Genomic DNA, 24351 nt, shown 5'->3' with positions numbered 1-24351 from the left:
AGATAAAACCTATCTCTAAATTACAGTACATAGGTTTTATCGTACATGTGAATGTATAATAAAACCTATGTAATTAAGAGATAAAAAACATATTTTTGCAAGTCGTATTGGTGAAGATTTATATTGGTGCTCTGTTTGAGTTATGGTTGGATTTACAGATTAAATGAGATACAAATATAGTTAATAAATAATTCAAAAATCTTTAAATGTATAATAAAACCTATGTAATTAAGAGATAAAAAACATATTTTTGTAAGTCGTATTGGTGAAGATTTGTATTGGTGCTCTGTTTGAGTTATGGTTGGATTTACAGATTAAATGAGATACAAATATAGTTAATAAATAATTCAAAAATCTTTTTAAAAAAAATCACACAATTAAAAAAAAAATCACAAAACTGTTCAAAATTTATGTCAACCGACTTTCATAGCGACATTGCAGAGAATAAATTTGGGTTTCCTTTCCATTTTTAATTCCATTTTCTAAAATGTTTAATTTACTCACGCACGTGTACGCGAAAAAAGTCTTGTGAACGAGTTTCACTTTCTGTTTCCAAGGTAACGCCTCTTGCTCGCTGCGCATGCGCACTCGATGACTCTATCCACTAGACACTTGTTCTTTGTGTTGTGTTTTGAATTAGTGAATTTGGACAGTAAGTTTCCAATGAAATGACTTTCTACTTTGCCTTTTTAACTGTTATAACCACCCTTTCCACGTTCGTTGCTTTATTTTGCTGCCAAAACCTGACCCGGAATAGCACTCGGACAAAGTTTAATGACTCTAACGTTGATTTCGAGGCGTTCAGAGAAATTTATCTCCGCACCGATGAAGTCAACAGCGAAGAACTCAAACGTCGTCTTCTCTATTTTCAGGTATGAGATAAACACAAATGGCGAGACTGAATTACAAAACGAACTTATATATATATATTTTTTTTAATACTGTATATAAGTATCTACTGACGTCACAGCAATGATAAAATATACTGAAACTACGTAAAGTTAGTTGCGCTTTAAAATGTCAAGATGAATAACAAGCTAATGTTAGCTAACCCTCACTTCCGGTTAGTTTGGTATCAAGTCTGCTTTTGTGCTACGTTCATATCAACATTTATCCTCATGCTGTTCTGGTCCTTTACTTTAGTTATTAGTTCGGAAGGAAAATTATTCAACCCTCTTTGTATATTAGTTTTAATTCCAAATAATCTATTTATCAGCTGTTTGAAATAAAACCAATAAATCTGGAAGAGTAGAAACAGTGCAGCAGATTTTACAACTTTTTCCTCAAATATAATCAATAATGCTTCTTTTACTGAGTGCTGCAGGCTCTAAATTGTCTACCCTCTTTATTAAAAGAAGTTTAGTGTGAGAATTACAAAAATGCATTTAAATATAAAATGTTCTGTCATTTCAATAAGCAATTGCAAGCATAAATTGTCGTGTGCATTATTTTTTTTTTTTTCAGGATGCTAAAAAGCGTCAGGCGTACCTGAATTCTTTCTCCTCAACACCGGAGTCTGCAAAGTATGGTATCAACCAGTTCTCTGACCTCTCACAGCAGGAATTCAGAGGTAAACCAAGGTTCTGGCGCATACTATAGTTAACCATTGCTCCCAGTGAAACTTAAAACACTTAAAATTGTATCTGCTATTCAAAAGATCTCTACCTGCAAGCGAGCGCTGACCGAGCTCCTCTGTTCTCTGGACTGAAGGCTAAGGTGCTCCCTGCTTCATTTGACTGGAGGGACCGAGGAGTTGTGGCACCAGTACAGGACCAAAAAGCAGTAAGTTTTGCACCAATAGCAGGTAAATATTCTGTGTAGGTAAGCATCTGCTGTAGGAACACAGTCACAGTTGAAAGGCATTCAGAAATATCTGTATGAATATAGATTTAAATGTAAAAGTGTCTATTGTATGATGTCCAGCGAAAGATTCCCAAGCCTCAATTGAAAGGATAAAATGGATTTCAAGGGTTTCTCTAGGAAGAAAATATTTTAAGACGTTGTCAACAACTTTGTGAAAAATTGAGGTCAAAATATAACATTGTGAGCCAACCTGAGGGGAGAAGTTATCATTTCTTCTGGTTTTCTTTCTCAATCAATCCTTCGATGATCCTGATCTCTCTTTCAGTTTGATCTTTATCAGTGCTGTGATGGCTGACAGAAACACGCCTTATCTTCTTCTGCCTCAGATAGTCCTTGGCTTTCTTCGGCTTTGTGTTGAGGGTGAAAGGTCACAAGAATTTCAGACTTTCATTCTAAGTCAGCTGATCCTTTATAGTCTTACAAGAACATGTGGTCTGTAAACAGAGATATACCACGTTGAACCATTCGATGACGAACAAAACAATGTTAAATTGCCACACAAAGTAAGAAGCTGCAGTGTCCTTTCTTGTATGGAAAAATCTTGAATAAAAGATATTCAGGTGTTGCTCATTTAAAAAGTTTAATGCGTCCCTCTTCACCATAGCAGTCTGTTCAGTCTGTAGAATGCAATTGGTAGCCTGTTGTGATGTAACAAAATTGTGATTGGATGTGCACATCACAATCAGATATAAGGTGAACCAGGAACTCTTTCCCCTTTGAGCAGATAAATTTGAAAACATCCCCACTGGAGTCGGTTTTCACACATGCACCCTTGTGCATGGTGATGGAAAAACATCCAAGGGAAGTGCCGGAAAACAAATTCCTTTTTTGAGTGGGGGAGTGGGGGCTTTAATAACTCTTGGAAAAGCAGATAGAAAAATGATAAACCAATCTATTACATGTGCCTTTTGCTGAGAGAGAGAGAGGAGTCTGGGGACCAGACAGAGGGAGTGAAGGTTAGTGAGATGGAGCTCTAGCTTGTCTTCTCTGAAAGTTCACTGTCGACTGCTTTTGTCCCTTATGTCTATAGTTAGGCAATTTGCCACTGGGGATGATATTTTCACTGTAACACTGCTATCCTACAGGCCTATACAAGCTAAAGCCGATACAGCAACATGTATTTCACTGGAGTTCAAGTAAGGCTTACCACTCCAGGGAGAGTCTGTACGATACCACCCTCACCCACCGATCTGCTATGTTGCAGGTTTTCTTCCCAGATTTCGTTATCTCTGGTTGTTCAACAACAGACTCGAGGATGGTTAGACTAGAAATAAAAAGCAGCAACACGCAAAGATCCAAAATCTCAAGCCACTCTCATGTCTCCAATTCTTTTTGATACAGTTTTCTCATATCTTGATTCCACTTTTATGAAACAGAAGAACAGTTTTTTTTCCTTAATATCTCTTGTACTTATCTCCAGTCCAAGCAATAATAACTCATTTTGGTTTCTGTATTGATCTTAAGCTGTGGAACTGTAGAGAGCAACAAAATATTGGATTTTTACACCAAGCACTCAGGTTTTTATCAAATTAGTGGGGAATGATGCTGAGCAAGCATACCACCAGTCAGGAGTGAGATTGCCTGTGGAGATGTTATGCTGAAAGGAAAAAGAGCACTCATATATAATGAAATACTTGGTCTCTAAAATGACCTGTCTCGGGAACGCGATGTAATTATTTAAAAAATGAAGTGTAAGAGTAACTATCGAAATACAGTATTACAAATGATCTGCAGTTTTAATGCTTAATGCAATACCTGAAAGATTTCTTTTCAAGAGTTGTTTATCCCTTTGATTTTATCTTCAGCCTTAAAGCAATCTTCTATAATTTATCCTGACATGTTGTCTTGTGTTACATCATTTTGAGATCTTGAATTGAAAAATAATTTGTATACCTGAGGTGTTTCAGACAGTAGATGGCAGCAGAAAGCAATTTGTCACAGTTCACTCTGACAGGGCAAGCCTCACAGTTTTGTTTTTCATGATCATTATTAATTTCATTTTTGCAGTGTGGGGGCTGTTGGGCTTTTAGTGTGGTTCATGCCATTCAGTCCGTCCACGCCATTGACAGCTCGCAGTTGGTGGAATTCAGTGTGCAGCAGGTTCTAGACTGTTCTTACCAAAGTAAAGGCTGCAGTGGAGGCTCTACAGTCCAGACTTTGAGTTGGTTAAAGCAAGTATGTTAATGTTTTACAGTAGTAGCCTTTATTTGATGTTACCAAATGATTTATTTGCTCTTCAAGTGACTGAATGACAGAAGAGACTTCTGTGAGATTTATTACATGCATTAAATTAAATATGTTAAATAAGATCAAACTGACATTTTGATAAGAAATAAGTAGTGGCACAAAGCAGAACATGATTGTTGTCTACATTCAAACATTTCATAAAGATGATGAATGAATACTTAAATTTCTTATTGAGATTTTTTTTAGACCAGAATGAAATTGGTGCCTGAAGAGGAATATCCCTACAAGGCCAAGACAGGACTCTGCCATTTTTTCTCCCAGTCACATGGCGGCTTTCCATTAAAAAATTATACTGCATATGACTTCAGGTAAAAATAATATTTTTTCAAGTTGTTTTTGAACCGTGACTCATGCAGAATAATGTGTTGTTTTCATATCAAGTATCAAGGACATAGAAAAGTAGGTCGGCTTTGCTTTGTGACAGTGTTTGCTGTGTCAACACATGGGTTGATCGGTAGTATGAAGAAACGCAGCTAGGCTAAGGGTTTTGGTCAAAGTAGCATTCATGATGTAATAAAACTGAATATGTACGTATGGCCATTTTACATTTTTAGATGAGATTTCAATTTCTTACTTTTAAACATAGTCTAAAAGTAAAACACAGTGAAGCTGCAGTATTATGGCCCCTACGACAGGGTTTCCCCATCTTAGCAAATTTCAACATTAGCTTTGTTGAGGCCCTAAAAATGGGCGTCTTTCAGCTGGTGTACTTGATTTTTCCATTTTTTCAGTTTTAGCAACATTCGAGCTTCAGTTTTGCTCACAGACACACACACGTTTGAAGTATACCATATTTCCATGTGGTCTGGTGTAGGTATGTGTACTTCACCTCAAATTGAATTTTTCCAGTATTGGAAATACTCAATTTGAGGTGAAGTGAATATGACATTGTCATATTACCCAAAAAACAAAACCTGTCCAGCGTAAACCTATAGACATTGTAAAAAATGTCAAGAGTGCTGGATCGTTGGTCATATGAAGCTGCTGAATGTAGTTACTGCTGCGGTTCTTACACATGGGTTATGGGGACAACAGCCTTGTGCTTAATGGGCCTCTAAGCCATATCTTAAATGCAGCACAGCATAAGAAAAACAATATCGTAAAGTTTCAGCCAAACAAGAACTCAGCTCAGCACACAGGATGAACAATGACTGTTCGGTGCACTGCTGTTGTTTGAATTTGGCACAGACTTCATGGATAATATTTCATGAGCGCGACACCACAGTTATCTCGAGTGAATCAACCGGCGAAAGGACAAGATGTGGCGACAGAAGGCTGCTGCGTATGTGCAGCAAATAGAATGAGGAAAGAGACATTAGTTGACCAGAAATTAATTCACTGGTTGAATTAGTCTGATAAGGAAGCGAGTAGAGTGAAAAGTGTGCCACTGTGGAATTCAATAATAACCTCCATACTGTGTGTATCCTAATACATTTCACACTGCTGAGACCTAATGTTATAGTTGTAATAATAACACAGAAAACAGTGTAATCACAAGACTTGTGTTGCCGCCCCAAGAATAAAGTTTGTTTTTCTTCCAGTGGTAAAGAGAAGGCAATGATGGATCAGCTGTTTGAGCACGGTCCCCTGAGTGTCATCGTGGATGCTGTCAGCTGGCAGGATTACCAGGGTGGTATAATCCAGCACCACTGCTCCAGCCGACACTCTAACCATGCTGTGCTGATTGTTGGATACAACACTGCTGGTATATAATACTGCTACACTGGCAAGAGATGAAATCATGAATCAAGAAGGAAAGCTGGGATGTTTCATTTTAGACTTGGTTTCAAACTTTTTTAGATTAGATGTTCTGCAAACCCAGGCCTGTGAATTCAGGATAAAGCTGCACTTTCCTTATTAACAAAAGTGTCAGCTGCAAGAAGAGCAGGGTCCATGTGCTAAAAGGAAATGAACCCATTAAGCATATTATTGATCCCAAAAATAATAAAGATAATATAGTTTAAGCTAATAAATGAAGTTGGAGTTATTGAGACAGACATAATTCACACAGAAGTATTTTTTTAAACATTAATAGCAGTTCTAAATCTATTGTCAGGAGGTTATCACAACTACTTCAGCATATTTCTTGACATTGTTCTCGCACATCCATACTTCACATTTCTTAAAATTACTTATTGAGTTTTCTTGAGTATTACACAAGGATTATGTAACAGTCTGAAGTGGTTCCAGCTGCATGTGTGTACAGGCATGTACATCCACACAATAACAGTACTTGATCCTAAAACCTTGAAGTGTTCTCTATTTTAGGCAGTATCCCATACTGGATTGTACAGAACAGCTGGGGAACCTCGTGGGGGAACGAGGGTTATGTTTATATAAAAATAGGTGGAAATGTTTGTGGTAAGTATGATTGTTGTCTCTTGTGACTTCATGTTCATATCTCCTTGTAGTTCGGTGTCTGTGTGGCAGTGCCCAATGTCCCCTCAGGCTACAATAAAATGTCCTTTTTCTCTCTTCCCAGGTATTGCAGATTCTGTGGCTGCAGTTTTCCTTTGACAAGGTTTTGTGTGCTTTTCCTTCTGTCATTGTGTGTGTGTGTGTGTTCATTGTTGCCAAAATTGATATCATCTGTTTTGTCCTCAAGCGTTACTTTAAATATTTTTTTTTATTAAAATGTCACAATGTTACATCACTTAAACAAAATAAATCACTTTATATGCCGATGAATGTTGGATCTTGCTTGAGCAATCAACACAAACACACACACACACACACACGCACACACACACACAACACTTCCAAGACTAAAACGATAAGAATGCTTGCTCGATGCAAAGAACACATCCTGTTACATATAAATATAAGATAGGTGTTAAAGGTGCTACATCTTAAATCTAAACAGGAATCACATTAATTAAAGCTTAAATAAATAAAATACATTTTACAGCAGTTTTTATAATAATATACTACATGACTACATTATTCACAATATATACAGTTATTATGACTAAAATAGAGTTCTCTATGCTTTACAAGTTTTAGATGGTCCATAATTACGTTAAAATACATCTTAGCCAGTCTCACCATCTGCTTTACAGTGTATTATCAGTCAACTTTACAGATTAGAGCAAAATAGAGTCACAGCTTTCTGCTTGACTCATGAATCACTTTTTTCTTCTCTTTGAGATGTGATTAAATGACATTTTGTATGTTTTTAGTTCGACAGATGAGAGCTCACTAAATAGTCAAAAATTTTGTAGGTGTACAATGGATCTACCGCTGCATGGTACAATATGAAAGAAAGGGTTCATGAAACAAAGACCGGGATGTTCCTCAGTCTGAGTCGTCGCTGCTGCAGTAGGAGCTGTCATAGCATTCAGCCGTAAAGATGAACCGATCAACGCTGGGATTCAGCTTGGGCACCCAGTGGCGTGGTACCAGAAATGTTGCCAAGTTGAACAGATCCACAAACACTTTGTAACGATCACTAAAGGTAAAGAAAATTATTTGTTCTTTATTAACTATATAAATAATAATAAATCTGGATGTGTTAGAAATTATACTGTGCCAAAAAAAATGCTTAAATGGATGCTGAAGGAAAAACTTCTATGTCTGTTGAAATTGAAGTACAGTTGGTAAAGGTTTGGGTGGTGTGACCATATCACAGGTTAATTTAGTCAAGCACAGAGTTTCAGTGGCCTGGTCTTACCAATATTAGATCTGAGATGCTGAGGATACATGTGCTATTAAGTTTTTCATTGGCATATTAGTTTATTGCATACAATACCTGACAGTGGATCTCAAGTACTGGTAGCCAGATGAGCCCCCTGTTCCGGCTTTGTTGCCAATCATACGATGCACCATGCATACATGGTTATCTAAAGCAAAAGAGATAACCTTGGTCATTTGACTGTATTTTAGCTCCTAAGAAAGAAATGAGATATACTGTATAACTGATAAAAATAAATAAAAAAATTTCATGGGAATACTATGAAGGATATTATGATGTTCGTCTGATTCTGAGGTCCTGAACTAAGTGAAAGTGTAAATTCCCATTTGTCCAGCTCAGCCCTTGGGCTACATTTTTATAGCAGTAGTTCTGGTTGAAATTTCCTCTTTTTCCCTCTCCTCCAGATTTTTCTGTTCTTGTCTGCGTGTGCTCCAACTGACAGGGATGATTCAATACTTACATCTCCATTTTGTCATGAGAGTGTCAATATCCATGAGGGATGTGAGCAGCTGGAAAGGCACCTGGAACCTCGGCTCTTCTCTGAAAGGGTAAAATAAATGTTAAGTATTTCAAGATGTGTTTTACAAGTGTATGAAAATGTGTCCAGGCGATATTGATAGCATTTTAAAATGCGTGCCATCACTTGCCCACCTCGGCAGTGTAGTTTGCATGCTTTATCCATCACTTTCACATTTATTGCCGCCATAAAAAGACTGTCACACGCATTAAAAAAATGCCACACAATTGAGTCTTAGCTGCTACTCTTGTAGATGTCACAAAAACTGGGTGGTTGATAGGCTTTCACAGGATTGCTTATGACATGGAAATTTTAGGCAGGAAGAATAAATAAGTATCCCTGCCTCAGGACACTGAGAGGCTCAAGCAAGAGCTTTAAAGTCCCAGCTGGCTCCACAGTAAAAGTGTGTGTGCATATACCATGCAGCTCTCAGGTGTAGAACTTCTTGACTATATGAATCTGCAGCAAACATAACCTAGAGGCACACTGTGCCAGTAGAGTTTAACAAGACAACTTTAGGTAGAAACAACACACCTGTAGAAGTAGATCATAAGGGCCCCTTGGAGAGCCTTGTAGGAGAGCCGCCTGTCCCCTTGAGAGAAACATTGAAATGATATTAAAGTAAATATTTTCACCTTTAAACAATTTTTTTGTTAAAATTCACAAAAAAATCTAAATCAGTAGTAGATAGTTGAGCCAAACTGAAATCACTTTGACACGTGAAGCCAGAACAAACTGGATAATGATGCAAAATTCATTCCTAAGACTTTTGTAGGAATCTCTCACCTTTGCTAACGAGATGCTGGTGATGCTTCTCATCAAACAGAGTAGTGAACTGCTCTTTCTTTTTAGCCAGCTCATCCATCAGTTCCTCCTTCTCCTCCGAATCTTCCATTTTCTTGTCGGAAAAAAAACCCAACAACACACCAAATAAACCCACACACACACACACACACACACACACACACACACACAAATAAAAATACAGTGTCTGTCAATCATCTGTACACTCCGGGGGGAGCAGAGAAAGTTTGCTCTGACAGCTGAAGCCATCTCTTACCTCAATTTTCTCCACCTCCTGATTCAGCCCATCAAATATATTGATTCTCAGCCTTTCCCAGAAATTGAATCCATCCGCCTCCAAGCCAGGAGTTCTCTCTAGCCATTCCTGAGAAGAACAGCCTGAGGTTTTAATCACATTGTACCCTGTTCAGCCACACACGGGCTTACACGGAGCAAGATGCAGCAAAAAGAATGTTGAAACGTCTTCTTTAATTAAAACTGATTAAAGTTTAAAATCAATAGCCATGTGCAGGTGTTTGATGGGTTATAAGACCGACCTCAACAAGTTTCAACAGTGTCGGCTCCTGTTCAGCGGCTAGCAGAGTCTTGCTATCTTCACCCTCGAAATTGTCCTTGTAATGCCGTTTGTTGTACGGAACCCTCAGAAAGTCTAGAACCCCAACTTTGTTCTCCAGAATCCGAAACTGGAGGCTTTGGAATCCAGAAGCTGGAGCCAAATAATTCCTAGAAAACCAACATGTCTGTGTAAGCATATGTGTGAACTACACAAAATATATTATGATAGAGCAGTATAGATTTTTTTTGTGATATCTTAAAAGCAACAAAAAGTTATTTATGATGTTACCTGAAGTCAAAAAAGTCCAAGGCTGTCATTGTTTCCAGGACTGAAAACTGGTCAACCAAAAGTCTGAAGATCATTGCAATCCTGTGGATGCGAGTGTTGACTTTTAGCATATTGCGCTCATCTCTGACCTAGAGAAAACAGTAGATTAGATATACTTTAATAACCTAACAAGGTTAGATCTGAATATAATATTGTTCTCGTTGACTCTTTTTTCAATAATTTGTGATCTCGTATTTTGAGCAGCTTTTGCTGTTAATTTGATTCGGACTTAGTAATAGGAATAAGAAAATGAAGTCACGACAGCGAAGAAAAGATTTTTTGGCTTCAGAAATGAGACTTACATGTCCACTGATGAAGATGTGTCGCACCGAGTCAAGTTCAAACAAAATTTGTTTAAACCACAGTTCATAGGCTGCAAGAAGACACACATATTGTTTATTTTTAGTATAACTTAAAGCGAACAATTCATTTGGGAATAAACTGCAGAAATGTCAATTTGAAAAAGTTAGTCAGTTCTAACAGTTAAAGCAACAGAGGCAGTGTAGTGTTTTAGGCAATGTTCTTTGCTGGGAATAATGCACCTCCTCCCAAAGCAAAAATGGTTCAGTAATGTGGTGTTTGCATCTTCTCCCCATGTCTGTATGGGTTATCCCTGGGTTGTTTGGCATCCTGTCACCACCAAAAATCATGTAATATATGTGAAGGTGACTCAGATTAAATTCCCACTCGGGCCACTTGTTGTCCCCTTGCTTTTTTCCTACCTTCCTGTCATTCTCCAGATGTTTTCATGACATTTTTTTTTGAAAAATTATGGCTGATCAGTGTTCATGTTAAAAGAAACTTGGTTGCTGGTTACTCACAGTTTTAAGCGTGGAGCATTGATAAAATAGTTTTACCTTGATGTGTGACAATAAAGAGGTGCTCATCGTGGATCTTATTCCCCTTTAGTTCGCTCTGCAACAACTGGGCTGACGTTATTTTGTCAAGCTACAGTAAGAGATAGAAATGATACAAGTCACACAAATTTAAAAATAAATTCAAATTCCATAAAAAAAGTCAAGCAACAACACCAGCTTGTTTTAAGTGTTGTGTTCTACCTGCAGGTAGTCTCCATAGATGAGTCCTCCTTTACTGGCCTTGTTAACCCCTGCCTGAGAAGCATTGTCATTCTCTTCCGTTGTTGGAGGCTTGTTTTTGAAAAACCTGCAGTGTGAACACAGAAGTCCTTTTGTTACTTGTTATTTCATCAGAATTATTCATGAAATTGCAGGGATAAATGGATAAAAGCCCTATTTGACGTGACAATTAAAACATACAATTGCCTCCTCTCAAAGTATGGACATCCACTCATGACTTGTCCAAGTCAGTCTTCAAAATAATGTATTCCTCTTTCTCCACTAATATTTACTCAAACTGCTCTAAAGGCAATCCAGATATTTAAAGATTCACCTCGTCCAATCACTCATGAGTATGTAATCACCATTAGACACACCTCTGTTTGCAACATATTGATTTAATCACTTTTTGGACTTTGACCTTCTAAAAGAACAGTCTAGTCTCTCTCGTGCACTCAATATTTTTCTAATAAATTGAAAAAAAAACTATTAAATGTGCTTTAATAGAAGTCATCACATCCACAGGAATATCAAATGTATTCAGCATAAAAAGATTTAAATGTGTAATTACTGTTTCAGACAAACTAATTAGTAGTGTTGCTTTTTTATTGTTTATTTTTGGTTGTTTACTTGTAAACGTGGATAAGAACAGTTGGATTTGACAAAAGCATTGGCTTTGGCTTTGGCTGTCTTTTTAATTTACAGAGAAAGTTCTGTTTTCAAATCACTAGAGTTTTAGTTTGTTTGATTTTTTTTCAAATGTATGAGTAGTATGACTAATATCTTTTGCTTATTTACCTCTCACGAGGCAAAAATGGTGATCCTAATAACAACAATATGGTGAAAGACCTCTGGGGTCATTGACCTCCACAAAAAAAACAACAATTCAGACTGCTTAGTGTAATATTTACCATCCTCGAGGTCATATGGTTCCAAGGCCATTTCCTGCGCAATGACTGAGGTCCATGAGTTCCCGTGAATGAAGCAAAAATACCCTGAATCAAAAATAATGTTAACAGCAAAAAGCTCATTCTTACTGAGAGATAGCAAGCGCAGTTTGATCGGTTCCAAAGTCACAAGCCACTTTCTCTAAATCTCTTAAAGATCACTGGTCATTTGGGACATGGTGCAAGCTTAGCAATACAAGACTGTGAGCAAAAGGAATAGCAGTCTTAATATTGATTCACACTCTGTCCTAAGATGAACTGTGTATACAGAATCATTGGACCTGCCTTTTTCATTTGAAATTCTGCATTACCTCCAAGTCTGATTAGCAGAGTATGATCATTTGGTACTACGATACAAATGTACTTCTGACTGAATGTCCCCTGTCGTTCACCGTTCCAGTCATGCCATTGGCTTGTTTGTGAAGTGGGAGCCCTGTTATCTACCTGCTTCCTTTGTCCACAGTTTTAAAGTTTTTGAGACTTTTTTGTACACCTAGAGCTTAGTTAAGATTTCCGTTACACTATCTTCGAATGAAAAGGTATCAAAGCTGTATTAGCAGGGTTTCAGTTTCACAGTTCCTGCCAAGATCCAGCCACCAAGAGACCTTCCATTCAGCTGCTCTTCATTGGCCTTAAAGAGGTGCACTACTCAGGCATTGATAAAAGAATGCCTCTCATGATTTCAGTTTTGTATAATTTGGTGTCTGATTTAGGCAAGGTTGCTTCTGTGATGGTTTGTTGTAAGAAGCAGTTACAAGAGCATGTTGTGTTTTTCTATAAAGTGGACACAATTTCAATGCCTGACTTGAGGAACAGTCAATAGGAGTACTCAATACTCTGACTCTCTCAAGGTTTAGAGCCACACTGTGTCATGAAATACAAGTATGGTATAAGTTTTCTGTTATATCCTTGAAATATAATTTATTTGTACGGGTCCTATTGATTTTATATAGAAGAGAAAAACCATCAGTCATGTGAAGATGCATCATGGCAGTAACTAATAATAGGTGTACGTAGGTGAAATCCATTTAGTTTTGCTGCCAGAAAAAGAAGGTCTGACAAGCAGAAAAAATCAACACCATGATGCATTTTACCAAGTAAACAAATACTCTTATTTCTTTGTGTATACCATTAGCAGACTTATTGTTTGGATTTGTAATATATTTACAATTATTTACTGGAGGATCCTCAGACTAAACAATCCACTGGCTTTCTCATTTCATAATTATCTAAAAGGCTCAGTTAGTGCATTTGAGTGCACATTTCTAATATATCAACTCTCTACTGTTAGTGTATTAATACCATAAATTCAACCTCACATCACGTGTTATTCCATAATTCATCAGTGACAAATATTATGAAATGTATAAAGGTGGAGCAGTATAGTCCTAGCTACATTTAATATTTAAGCCTATATGAATGCAACATTTACAGTTATAAGCAACCATTTTGACAAAAGGCCAATATGTAAACCAGAAGTCAAAATTAAACCCCTGTTCTAAATCAAGCTGTAAAACAAACCGACATCACTTGACATTTGGCATTGTAATCACATGTGACTATCTTTGCGACGCGCGTTAAAAGAGGTTCGATTTAATTATAAATTACTGCTCACATTTTCCACTTCTGTGATGTAATTATTGCACGATGTTGTTAGGTGTTTGATGTTCTTGCAAAGATGTGCCATCTCTTTTATATGAGCCTTTGAAGTAGGTCTAGTTATGTTGCCTAGTGGTATGCTGCCGTGCTGCTTCGGCGGTACTGACTGCGGTCACAGTGTGACGCGTCAGCTGTGCAGCTGAACATTCGAATATTACTGTGTTATCTATTCCATTTGATGTCTTCTTAAATTAACCTGGAGCATCCCAGTGTGATTTTTGCCATATCCCCCCACCAAAGATCTGGCACACACTGGTCACTTGGATTTGACTGAATTATTTGAAGTTGAAATAGTTTATGGACTCCATTTATGCAGAGTGATGGCTGCTGTTTTAAGGGTAGTGTGGATGGAATGCTTATAACCATGATCAAGTGGATGACTTTATGAACTATGCTCTTTGTACCACTAGGGCGCATCAGAGGACTTTTTAACAAAATTTAAATATATTTTCTAATATTTTTTAACATTTTCCATTTGGGTTTTTGGTGGGGTTTGTAACTCTCTGCATGGATATATCAAAACAAATTGCTTGTTGTTCAAGTTCACCAAAATGACAATGTGATGGAACAATAAACAAAAGCTCACAGGGGAAATTAACAAGACATTTCATTACAGGTCCTGAGGGAGATACTGCTGAAAACTTGAAGGCATACATGTCTTCATTTTGAGCCAGAGATATAGCTTTGTTGTAGTCTATAGGTCTTACATTCTTTTACATTTCTGAAACCATATAGAAAAAAAGGTGAGATGCTCGGTCAACAAGAGGTCAAAAACAACAGCTTTAAACAACCTCTGCGCAAAGAGTGTTCTACTCCCATTTGGTTTGCCATGCTGTTTGAAGTTTACACTAAAAAGAAATCACTTTCGTTTGAAGGCACTGTTTTCACAGTCGTACATTTCATCATCAGAACTCCTCGGTGCTTTGATTAATAAAGCTTGTCATGAGTGTCAAAAAGATGAAGACAATAAGATGAGTCAGTTTAAACCTAAAATTGTTTTAGGAGAATGAGTTCATGAAAACGTCTGAAAAGCAGGCTACACATAAAATATTCATGACAATAAACAAAATTGATCAAATTAAGCAAAGGAATCAGCATTCTATAAATAGCCAATACATCTTTTCAACGCATTTAAATCTAAGCAGTCAATTTAAGATGGGAACAAAATAAAGTACTTTTTCCAATTCTGTAAAAAAAGCAAGACACCAAAAATAACCCCAATATGATTTTAATCCATGAGTGCATTGAACATTCAAAAAATTTACCTACCGAGAACATAGATGTGATCTATATTTGGATCTGCTGTAACCGCCTTCATGTGTGATGGGTTCATGAAATATTTGTGTTGGATTAAATATTTATTGGACAGAAAGCCAGGTCAAAAGGCATTATGCCCAACAAACATTAAATTTAGTGGAAATAATAGCTGACTGCATGTTATAGATACATCACCACTTGTAAATACTTATCACTACATGCACATATTCCTGTTAATTACTTCAACAGAGCATTTTGAAGAAGCCCCACATTAGTCATATTAAGAGGAATAAAACTTAAAATATGCATGTCTGAAAAATTTAAAGAAAAAAAAAATTCAAACTCAGTTGGACTTTATTCATCATGTCTAAACACAACATAAATTACTGTTAATGACAAGTACAGACATTTACTGGTCCTCAGGTTGTTGTTTTTTTAAAAGAAACATAAACTCTTGCATAATTTACAAAACATGGTGTCCCAGTGCTATCCAAGACACAAATGTGCCCCCTCCACAAAGGAGTTCTTCTCACTATTATTGTCCTTTTTTTCCACAATGAATATTGGGTATTTAAACATGGAAACGGATTTTTTTTTTTTTTTCGGTTTAAAAACATCTCCAAGAGGATAAGACATTTTGATGTTTACAGTGCTAAATCTGGTATACATAGTGGTTGTTTGGTGAGAATATCTAACATCAGAAGTCTCTGATTTTAAAAACAAACGGCTCAATGACACTGCTTGCTCTAGGAGCGTGATCCCTCGAGCCTTACACTTCTGAAGAAGTGCAGATATGCATAATGTAAACATTTCCTTTGCTCTTATGATACTCTTGAGCCAGACATTGCTTGATGAAAATGAATTGGAACAAATAAAAAAACCGAAGAACAAAACAAACATCTAAATGAGCTCACTGTTTTTTTCCCCTCTGTTTCAGAGTCCCATGTCAAAAAGGATTGTGCAACAAAAGAACTGACCTGTAATTGCCATGTTAAGGCTTGGTGTAGTTATACATTTACTCTGTAGTCCCTAGGTCACAATGCACAGCATTGCTTTTGACTCCTTGGACTTTATCTTGTTTTCTTTTTTCCCCACATTTTTTACAAAAACACATTGACAGGGTACACAACAGCAACCTTTAATTGCAGTTGCTGTTCATTTTGTCAGCTTGTGTGTCTCTACCAAAACTGAGTCTCTTTGGCAGAAAATGCACTTCATATTGTTACCTTTTCCCAATTTCACTTTGCCGAAGAAAGTGGATGTTATTAGAGCTGTCTGCTAATTCTGGGTATTGCTCAATGGAGAGAACATAGTACCCATCATACCCAAGAACTTTCCCACTACTTAGAAGCTGCCTCTTTTCCCCTTCTGTCCAGGGGCGGACCCCTTCCTCCCCATCCCGCACCCGCTGCTGTTCTCTCGCCCATGCGCCTGCAAGGGCACGCTGACGAGCGAGCTCGACAACCCGCGCTTTCTCCTCGTCCACCGTGGATCCATAGCGAATATGAAGAGCTAGAGCACCAGCACGAATTTCTACATCTGCGAAACGCCGTGTCCGACTATCCATGACTGTGGTGGACTGAGAAACAGTCACATTGACACCATTCTCCAGAGTCTTGTGTCCACTAGTGAGGTGCAAAGCAGAAAGGTCGGCATCTGGGAGGCCTGGCTTGACAAAGTAATGCGTGTCCCATCCTTCAATAGTGAAGTGGAGGTCTTCTAAATAGAAAGCATTGTTGAGGATTGTTGCGACCTTGATGCAGTCCTCACTGGCCACATTGAGTGTGTGAGTGTGAACACTGCCCTTGTAGATAGCAAACATAACAGCTCTTCCGATGAGAGACACCGCTGCTGAGAACCACAGCCAAGACTTTTGACCTCTGCGACCTCGAGTGAGATGGACCTCTGGCAGCCGCTCGAATGACAAGAGGGAATGCGCTTGTCTGGTTACTTCCTGCTGCACCCCAGAGATAGACTGTAGGAAAAAATGCAGTGAAACGTTAACACTTGAACATGGCAGAACCCAATTCTCCAGGCTCTTTAGAATCAGCTGTGGCATTGCTTCGGAGAGTTTCTCATCCCCATCCAAGATGATAGTGTTTGCAAGATGTGATCTCAAGCTAAAAGTTGAAAAAGACAGATTTACAGCAATTTATTTTGTTTTTTCTCCACCTTCAAATAAGAATAATAAATACCTACAAAAGATTAGTAAAAGCAACACAGGGATAGTACACAGAAAGTTGCACAGTATTAAATTGTATTCAACTGAGGAATAAGCACGAAAAAGGAAAGTGCAAGTTGTCCTTATCAGGCATATTATTATGCAAATAATACCCAATTAAATCTGATATTCTTTGAAATGCACAGCGATCCAATTAAGAGATGGCAACATCGAAATACGGATATCCATGAAAAACAATTGAAATATAAAAATGTATTTTTCTCTGTCAGATCAAAGTGCAAGTTTATCTTGGTGTAATAGTTCAGTTTTACTCACCGGTAGATCATCCCAGCGCTGACTCTTCTGCAGTTCATAGGATGGCACGCTCAAATCAAACTTTGGGATTGGAAACCCAGGAATGGTGTTATGAAGATGAAAGCCGAAGGTCACGAGCCAGCTGTTCACATCTGCACAAGAATAATAAGTTAAAATTGTACAAAATTGCTGCCATTAAGACAAAAATACACATTTTAACACAATTTCCTCTGCTATCAAGTTTCAGCACCACTCAATATAAACTCTATTAAATACATGTACAATAAGATTGAGATTGAATATGTATCTCATCAAAATTTTCTGGAAATATTCAGACACAAATATTTCACCTAGAATCTCTTACCTGCAACATATTCTCTCACTTCATGGACTTTGCTGATGGGGTTGTTATTTCTGAACATGTACAAATTAAAAGGAGCTGGCTCTTTGCCAATTCTTTTCCAAGTGGAGACATCCGGAACAGTCCATCTTCCAGACATTATGTCATAATCTTGCTCACCAAAATGCAGCAGTTTGGTCAAGGGGTCGTAGAGTCCTCCGTGAAACCCGAGAACAAGCTGGAAGTCTGGGTTTGAGTCAAAGTACACCTCGCCGTATGCCGTGTATTGTAGCTGTTTGACCAGGAGGCCATTGCTGGTGAAGACAGCCAGAGGTGTACCGGTGTTATCACAGGCGATGTAGAACTCCTCCCCGCTACTGATCTCCATAGCAAACAGATGTCCTTGAAGATCATAGTAAAAAGAAGTGATTTCAGAGCTGGAGTGATTGTACACATGAGTGATCCTTGCTGGATAGCTCAAGTCTGCGTAGAAATACTGTAGGTGCTGGCCCAAACTTGTCTTGGTGGACACTCTCCGACCAAGTCCATCATAGCGGTACTGAATCGTCCAGCCACTGCTCTTGCTGTAGACCCGTACCAAGAGTCCTTTGGAGTTGTACTCAAAGATTTCTGCTCCCCTCTGGCGAAGGAAACCATCTTCATCCATTCTGTATTGAATATCTCCAAGGCGAGTGATGCGGTCTCTCAAGTCATATCGCAGAGGAAGAAGTCTGGCACTATTTCCTGCATTCAGCAGGTGCAGATTTCCATTAAGGTCGTAGGTATAACGCCACATCACTTTTTCATTAAGGTACACGGTCTGGAGCTGGCCATCCACATCATACTCATAACTGTACTTTGTAGTATTTGCAAAGGGCCCAATCTTGATCTCTCGCTTGGTGACTCTGCCCACATCGTCATACTGGAAAGTGATCCAGTACATCAGTGAGCGGAATATCTCATACTGGATCTCCTTGATGCGTCCATGTGCGTCAAAGTGCTTGGTGTAGGTCATGACTGCAGTGGATATGATCTGGTTTATATCATAGTAGATCACCCCAAACTTCCCAAACTGTTCAACCTTTCCAGAGATATCATCAAACTGGTATAGATCGATGGGGAGTGGTGTTTCGTTGATGACGCCTTGTACACTGGTCACGCGCAGGCTGCTGTCATAAGTGTAATCAAACCGTGCATTGACCATGCCATCCTCGCTGAAGCGGAAAATCTGCCGGTCAACCAGGGGACCTACTTGTCGATAACGGATGGAGCAGATGAAACCTTCGTTTTGCAGATTGACAGTCTTCAGCACACCTGCCGTCTCGTCGTACGTGAAGCTCACCCTTGTGCTATCATACAGGATCTCTGACAGTTTGTTCTGTCTTCGGTACCTGTACAAGATTCTCCGTCCAGTCCCAAGGTGAGCAACTCTCAGTAATAGGCCATCCTCACTGTAGTCCACTGCCACTGAGGCATTGCTCTCAGGAGGGTGATAAAGGTTCCTGTAGTAGCCCACAGAACGGATGGTCTGCATGGTGTAGCGGGCTACACTCGGCATTGTGACAGCAGAAAGCCGGTCCAGTGAGTCAAAATCAAATATGTATTGCCTTTGACTGTACAGCAGGAGAACCATGGACTAGAAGGAAAAGAGCAAAAGAGCAAGTGTTTTCTGAGTTACATGATATTCATATATAATATATGCGCAATATAGCCAGGTTCAGTGCAAGTGAGAGAGGAAGGAGAAACAGTGTGATTAACCACTAGGTAGCATTAACCACGAACAGCGACATGGCAGCTGCTGGTTGTGCTACCAATTTTGTAATCTAATGACTATACAGGTTTTAAGCTGTAATAATATGAAAAAAAGATAATACAAATACTACATAGTGCTCCTGTCAACATTTGCTTTCAAATATGTTTCCTGATTGTCAACATAGATAAGAATCTGACATTAAAGTCTATTTGAAACTCCTTATATCCAGAGAAACTAGTTGAAGTAACGTACAACATCTGCTGTTCTGACTGTGGCCTGTCTTCAAAGGTTTACCACCCTCGCTGTTAAAATGTCATGCCCAGTCATCCGTTGATGCAGAGAGGTTCCCTGTGCTCCCTCAGCTCTATGTGTTCCTTATGTCAGAGTGTTGTGGTCTCCTAGGGTCACGCAATGCAAGGATGCAACTAGGATTTTCTTGTTTGTTTAGTTTCTTGTTTTTATCGTTGAGCATTTCAAATAATTCTTTGGACAAAACATCAGAAGTATATTTTTGAGAAGCTGTTTCATGATATGGCAGAAGAGCAATGTTTGAGGAGAGATAACAGCAGAATGCAAACATAGAGAGACCTGTTAGGTTTGATTGTGTCAGATCAGATTATTACCCTCCAACAATTGTTTTATGTAGAATTCAGTATGTACCTGTCACTGACAGGTACACCTGTTAATTATAATTTTTGTATTACTACCAACTAATGAACAAATTTACAGTTATTACTAAATAACGTTTTGGAAAAGTGTGCTGTTTTCCCAGGATTTAATACAATCGTAGCCCATCAAGTTTTTAGTCATATTAATACACCCTTTCAAATTTGACTTGTCTGTCCCAAAGACTATAATCATGAAGCAAATCTTAAATAAGTTTTGGGTATTTTGTATGTTTTAAGTATGTTTTAAGGACAAGTGAATACAAATATTTGATAGTGTTGACTACTTTCTTCTTTATGCAGTTGGCAACTACCAATTTAAACATAGAAGAACTAAACAGTCGAGATACATGATACAAAATGCAAAGGTACAGTACTGACTCCAAAAGGACACTGTGGTAAAAAATAATGCAGAATGTGATGATTTGCTCACTTGCTCTGGCATAAATTTAAAAAACCACAACTGAAAACTGGGAAAGTGGTGGAATGTCTAAGTAGACACTTCAGAGGTAACAGATGATGCTCTCATTACTGGGTATTCAATAGTATTCCTAAAAGGCTGAATCGTTCACAAGCACGGACCTGACTTCATGGGCTCAAGACCTCTTTTTTTGTTTTTTGCACAAGATTTAATTCTTTATGTTTTACACAGTGTCAAAAGCATTTTTTAGTAATTGGTGTCTGATTAGACTTCCGAATTAGCACACAGACATTAAAAGAATATGCTATTCTATTCCACTTGCATGCTCTTGAGTCTGCAGTTGGCATAAAATAATTAGTATGTGTGCTTCTGTCAGACTAATGCGCATTGAGCTGGTGATTATAGCAACATAAGCCACTTCAGGGTGACTTTGACAACATGGCCAGCATGCCTACGGCTACACAGTATATTTTACATATTTCTTGTGCTCATGCTATTTCCTCACCTGCTCCAGGTAGGTGTAGCTCCATATCTTCCCATCAGCAAACACCCTGGAAACCAGGCGGCCTTGGCTATCATACTCAAGCCTCTCAGTGGTGGGACCTCTCTGCAGGGCACTGATTTGCCCACTGCTGGTGCGGCTCACATTAACTGGCAGTAGCTTACTGCTGGGCACCCAGAGCACCGGATGGCCTGCTGTGTCATATATAATCTTTAACAGGAATTTCCGGTGATCATCATAAATTTTTTCCGTCCTCAGGGTGCGATCATAATCAACGGAAAGAATATTCCGTCCATTCACCTGCAGGAAAGATTTAAGAACTTTATTTTAGCCCAAAAGGACAAGTTCTAAAGAAACATAGCATTTAAAAAATTAGAAAACAAATTTACAACTATGTTACAGTTGTACAATATGAAGACATTTTTGTGTTCGCTGTCTGCATGGTTCTTTAAAGCATATTCACAATGATTTTCACTACAGTTGTCACTGAGATTAACACCCCCTTCACAAGGCTCATTAAACGGAGAGACACTCTGGCGATTGTTCAGGGGCACTTAAATCACAACCTCCTAAATTTAGTGGAGAAGAAAATTACTCAGAGGCAGAAGTAACAACCCAAGTTAAGTTCATGAAGTACTGTCAATCATAAATCTAAATGGCATTCTAGGGAGGAAGAAAAAAGAGGTGAACTTCTATACAATAGTAGAATAATGATAACCTTCTAACATCATGAATGGAATTCGATGTGATTGCTTACTTCTGAAATTTTAAGACCATAATAAGGACTGTGACATGACTGCAGATGTAAAAGCCGTGAGCTTTTTGCAAATTGGACACCAGTCCCTAAGTATGCAACTACTATGATCTACTACTTGGGATCGTAATAGATCGTAGTGAGTTTATAGCATGTGACAATGATCATTTAGATGTACCAGAACAAAGAAAAAGAAGTGACTCAAACTTACCCTTAGCTTGCGGCCAAACACAATAACTTTTCCTCTGTTTTGTTCTTTGCGGAAGCGCCACTCAACCAAGTTTTGCCCGCTCTCCCCTGGCAAGCTCATGTTGCGTCTGGCCACAGTTGGATTGGCAGCACCTGCCAGGATGTGGGGCTCTGTTTGGTAGTGGGTGTCCATCCCGTTGGCATAAGTAATCCTCAGGGAGTTGTCAAAGCCAACTTGATAGCTACTTCTACATTGGTCTGTTGATGGTAAACACAAAATTAATTAAAAATGTGATCAGTTATGATCAGACCCAATCTTAAAAGTAAAAACAAACAACCTGAAGTAATGTGAAGTAACTTGACCAAATTATGATTTATACACTGCTGATTCAAATGAAAATGTTATTGGGATACTGCAGAGCTTGATAATGAGCTGATCATTTGAATCAGGTGCATTGGAGCAGGGAAATGTCTCAAACAATGATTAATTGGGTGTACAACATTGTTTCTGCGTCACCCCTAGCTCAACCCGAAAACCTTAGACTCCCAGAGCAAAATGCTGTGGTATCAGATCAGAAAACATAAATAAATAAAAAAAGTAGGACATTAGTTTCACAGTAAACAAAAAAAAAATGTGATGAACTTTGTGTGAACATTTTTTGCACATGACGCACTGACCATCTTTGAAACTTATAGCTGCGGTTGCTCTATCATCAACGTAGTAGTAGAAATTTAAGCTTTGTAATTTTGGTGATCTTCCTTGCGAACAGGGTTGGAAGAAATGTAGTAATATAATACTAAAAAGTGCAACTTGGAACAGAAGGATAGAGAGACACCAGATTGAATCTTATCAGTCTCCTGGGATGTGTTTTGGTTGAACTTAAATTCTTAGTCTTTAAAATTGGAGAAGTTTCACACAAAAAACGATAAACATGAATTACGAGCTGAAATAGCTGGACCACCTAGAGAGTAGAAACTATTTAGACACAACACTGATGCGTCTCCCTGACACACCCATTTCTGCACACTGAGAGAGCAATCATTTACACTGTCGTCTGTCAGACCCTCTGAGCTGTGATGATACATGACTTGAGCTTACCCAACGCAGCCTCTGCGACCCCAGAAACAATGACAAATAACGGCTTACGAAATAGCTGCCTGAGTTGGGAAGATGAGTTTCATAGCACTTACCCTGGGCCAGAGTGTAGAAGGCACGGATAGTTGAGGTATTCGTGGTGATGCTGATTTCTTCCTCCGTCATGGAGCTTTCGATGTCCACAGTCAAAGTGCTGTATATGTCTGTGTACAAGTTATTCACCATTCCAGTAGGGAACGTCACATTCATTAGCCGTCCTTCACTGTCATAGCTGTTTGACAGAGAGAACATCAAATGACAAACCACTGATTTGTAATGGGTATCAATGCACTCAATTATCGGCTTTATTTTCATAAGTGACAGGGCATCTGTATCAACCCAAGACACAATCCAAATATTTCATCTGAAAGAATGCCACATCTCATCAGCTATTCATTTCAACTTTTTATGAATAAATTAATTACTATTTAGATGATTGATGTGTCAGTACAATCCTCAATTGAATGTTTTGGGTTTGTGTTTTTTTTTTTTTAAACTGAGGATATCATTTATGACATGATGACATAATGCTACATGACAGTGAATTATACATGGGTGGAAAATTCAATCACCGAGAAACCAAGCACAAAAATAGCACGTTGTTCCTATCAAAACCAAATATATTTCTGACTTGGCCAGTAATGTCAATACGATATGAAATCATACCCGGCCTCTGTTGCTCTCTGTTCTGCAAAATAAAATGTTTTCGTCTTGTAAGAAAAAGCAGCATACTTCAAGGATATGGAGTAATTACAATAGTCTAACTAGGCTATTTTACAGTTTTGAGGCAATTTTTATAATTAGGTTTCAATTAAATATGTGCCCTAAAGCAATTTGTAGGTAAGTAGAGTTACTTGTTATAGAAGAAAAAAACATGAAAAATGAAAATGGGCTACATACATATTGAGCATCTTGTCGTTTCTGTACCTCATGGCTTGAGGTGATTGTAGAATTGACAAAAGAAGCATGGGTATTTTTTAAACTGTTGATATCAGCACCTGATCCGTGAGAAGCAGGATGTGATTTTCTTGTTTTCCTCTCTCAAAGGTAACGTTATTGACCAGAATAGAAGCTGCATTTGTTTACGTGTTTTGTGTGATTATACACAAATTAAAGCTGTTCTAATGGCCAAGTTCCAAATGTAGAAGGACTAAATTAATTTCAACCTAAAT

At 38.3% G+C, this 24351-nt stretch overlaps 3 protein-coding genes across 4 annotated transcripts in view; 1 reads left to right on the top strand and 2 right to left on the bottom strand.

Moving 5' to 3' along the window:
* The first annotated feature begins 611 nt into the window (after positions 1-611).
* On the top strand, positions 612-6731 carry ctso (cathepsin O). Its single transcript, XM_068326146.1, has 8 exons — positions 612-872; positions 1465-1570; positions 1658-1782; positions 3871-4038; positions 4297-4418; positions 5652-5815; positions 6379-6471; positions 6593-6731. Exons 1-8 carry the CDS (start codon positions 669-671, stop codon positions 6625-6627), a joined length of 1017 nt encoding a protein of 338 aa, XP_068182247.1. The 5' UTR covers positions 612-668; the 3' UTR covers positions 6628-6731.
* tdo2a (tryptophan 2,3-dioxygenase a) lies at positions 6718-11374 on the bottom strand. Its single transcript, XM_068326145.1, has 12 exons — positions 11283-11374; positions 11064-11169; positions 10863-10953; positions 10308-10378; positions 9967-10094; positions 9659-9845; positions 9379-9486; positions 9105-9216; positions 8853-8910; positions 8262-8341; positions 7859-7949; positions 6718-7558 (listed from the first exon to the last, which is right to left on the bottom strand). The coding sequence occupies exons 1-12, from the start codon at positions 11315-11317 to the stop codon at positions 7405-7407; spliced, it is 1221 nt and encodes a 406-aa protein (XP_068182246.1). The 5' UTR covers positions 11318-11374; the 3' UTR covers positions 6718-7404.
* Positions 11375-14899: 3525 nt separating this feature from the next.
* si:dkey-237h12.3 (teneurin-3) overlaps positions 14900-24351 on the bottom strand; it is a 132478-nt gene continuing 123026 nt past the window's right edge. For both annotated transcript variants that reach the window (XM_068325079.1, XM_068325078.1), the window contains exons 24-29: positions 23236-23411; positions 22067-22302; positions 21105-21401; positions 17785-19396; positions 17442-17572; positions 14900-16919 (exon numbers count right to left, since the gene is read on the bottom strand). In XM_068325079.1, the coding sequence (XP_068181180.1) occupies positions 16167-16919; positions 17442-17572; positions 17785-19396; positions 21105-21401; positions 22067-22302; positions 23236-23411 (3205 nt within the window). In that variant the 3' untranslated portion in view covers positions 14900-16166. The remainder of the gene's footprint in view (positions 16920-17441; positions 17573-17784; positions 19397-21104; positions 21402-22066; positions 22303-23235; positions 23412-24351) is intronic.

Source organism: Antennarius striatus, chromosome 10 (assembly GCF_040054535.1).
Source record: "Antennarius striatus isolate MH-2024 chromosome 10, ASM4005453v1, whole genome shotgun sequence".
Lineage (NCBI taxonomy): Eukaryota > Metazoa > Chordata > Actinopteri > Lophiiformes > Antennariidae > Antennarius > Antennarius striatus.
This window is presented reverse-complemented; position numbering and strand designations above follow the sequence as displayed.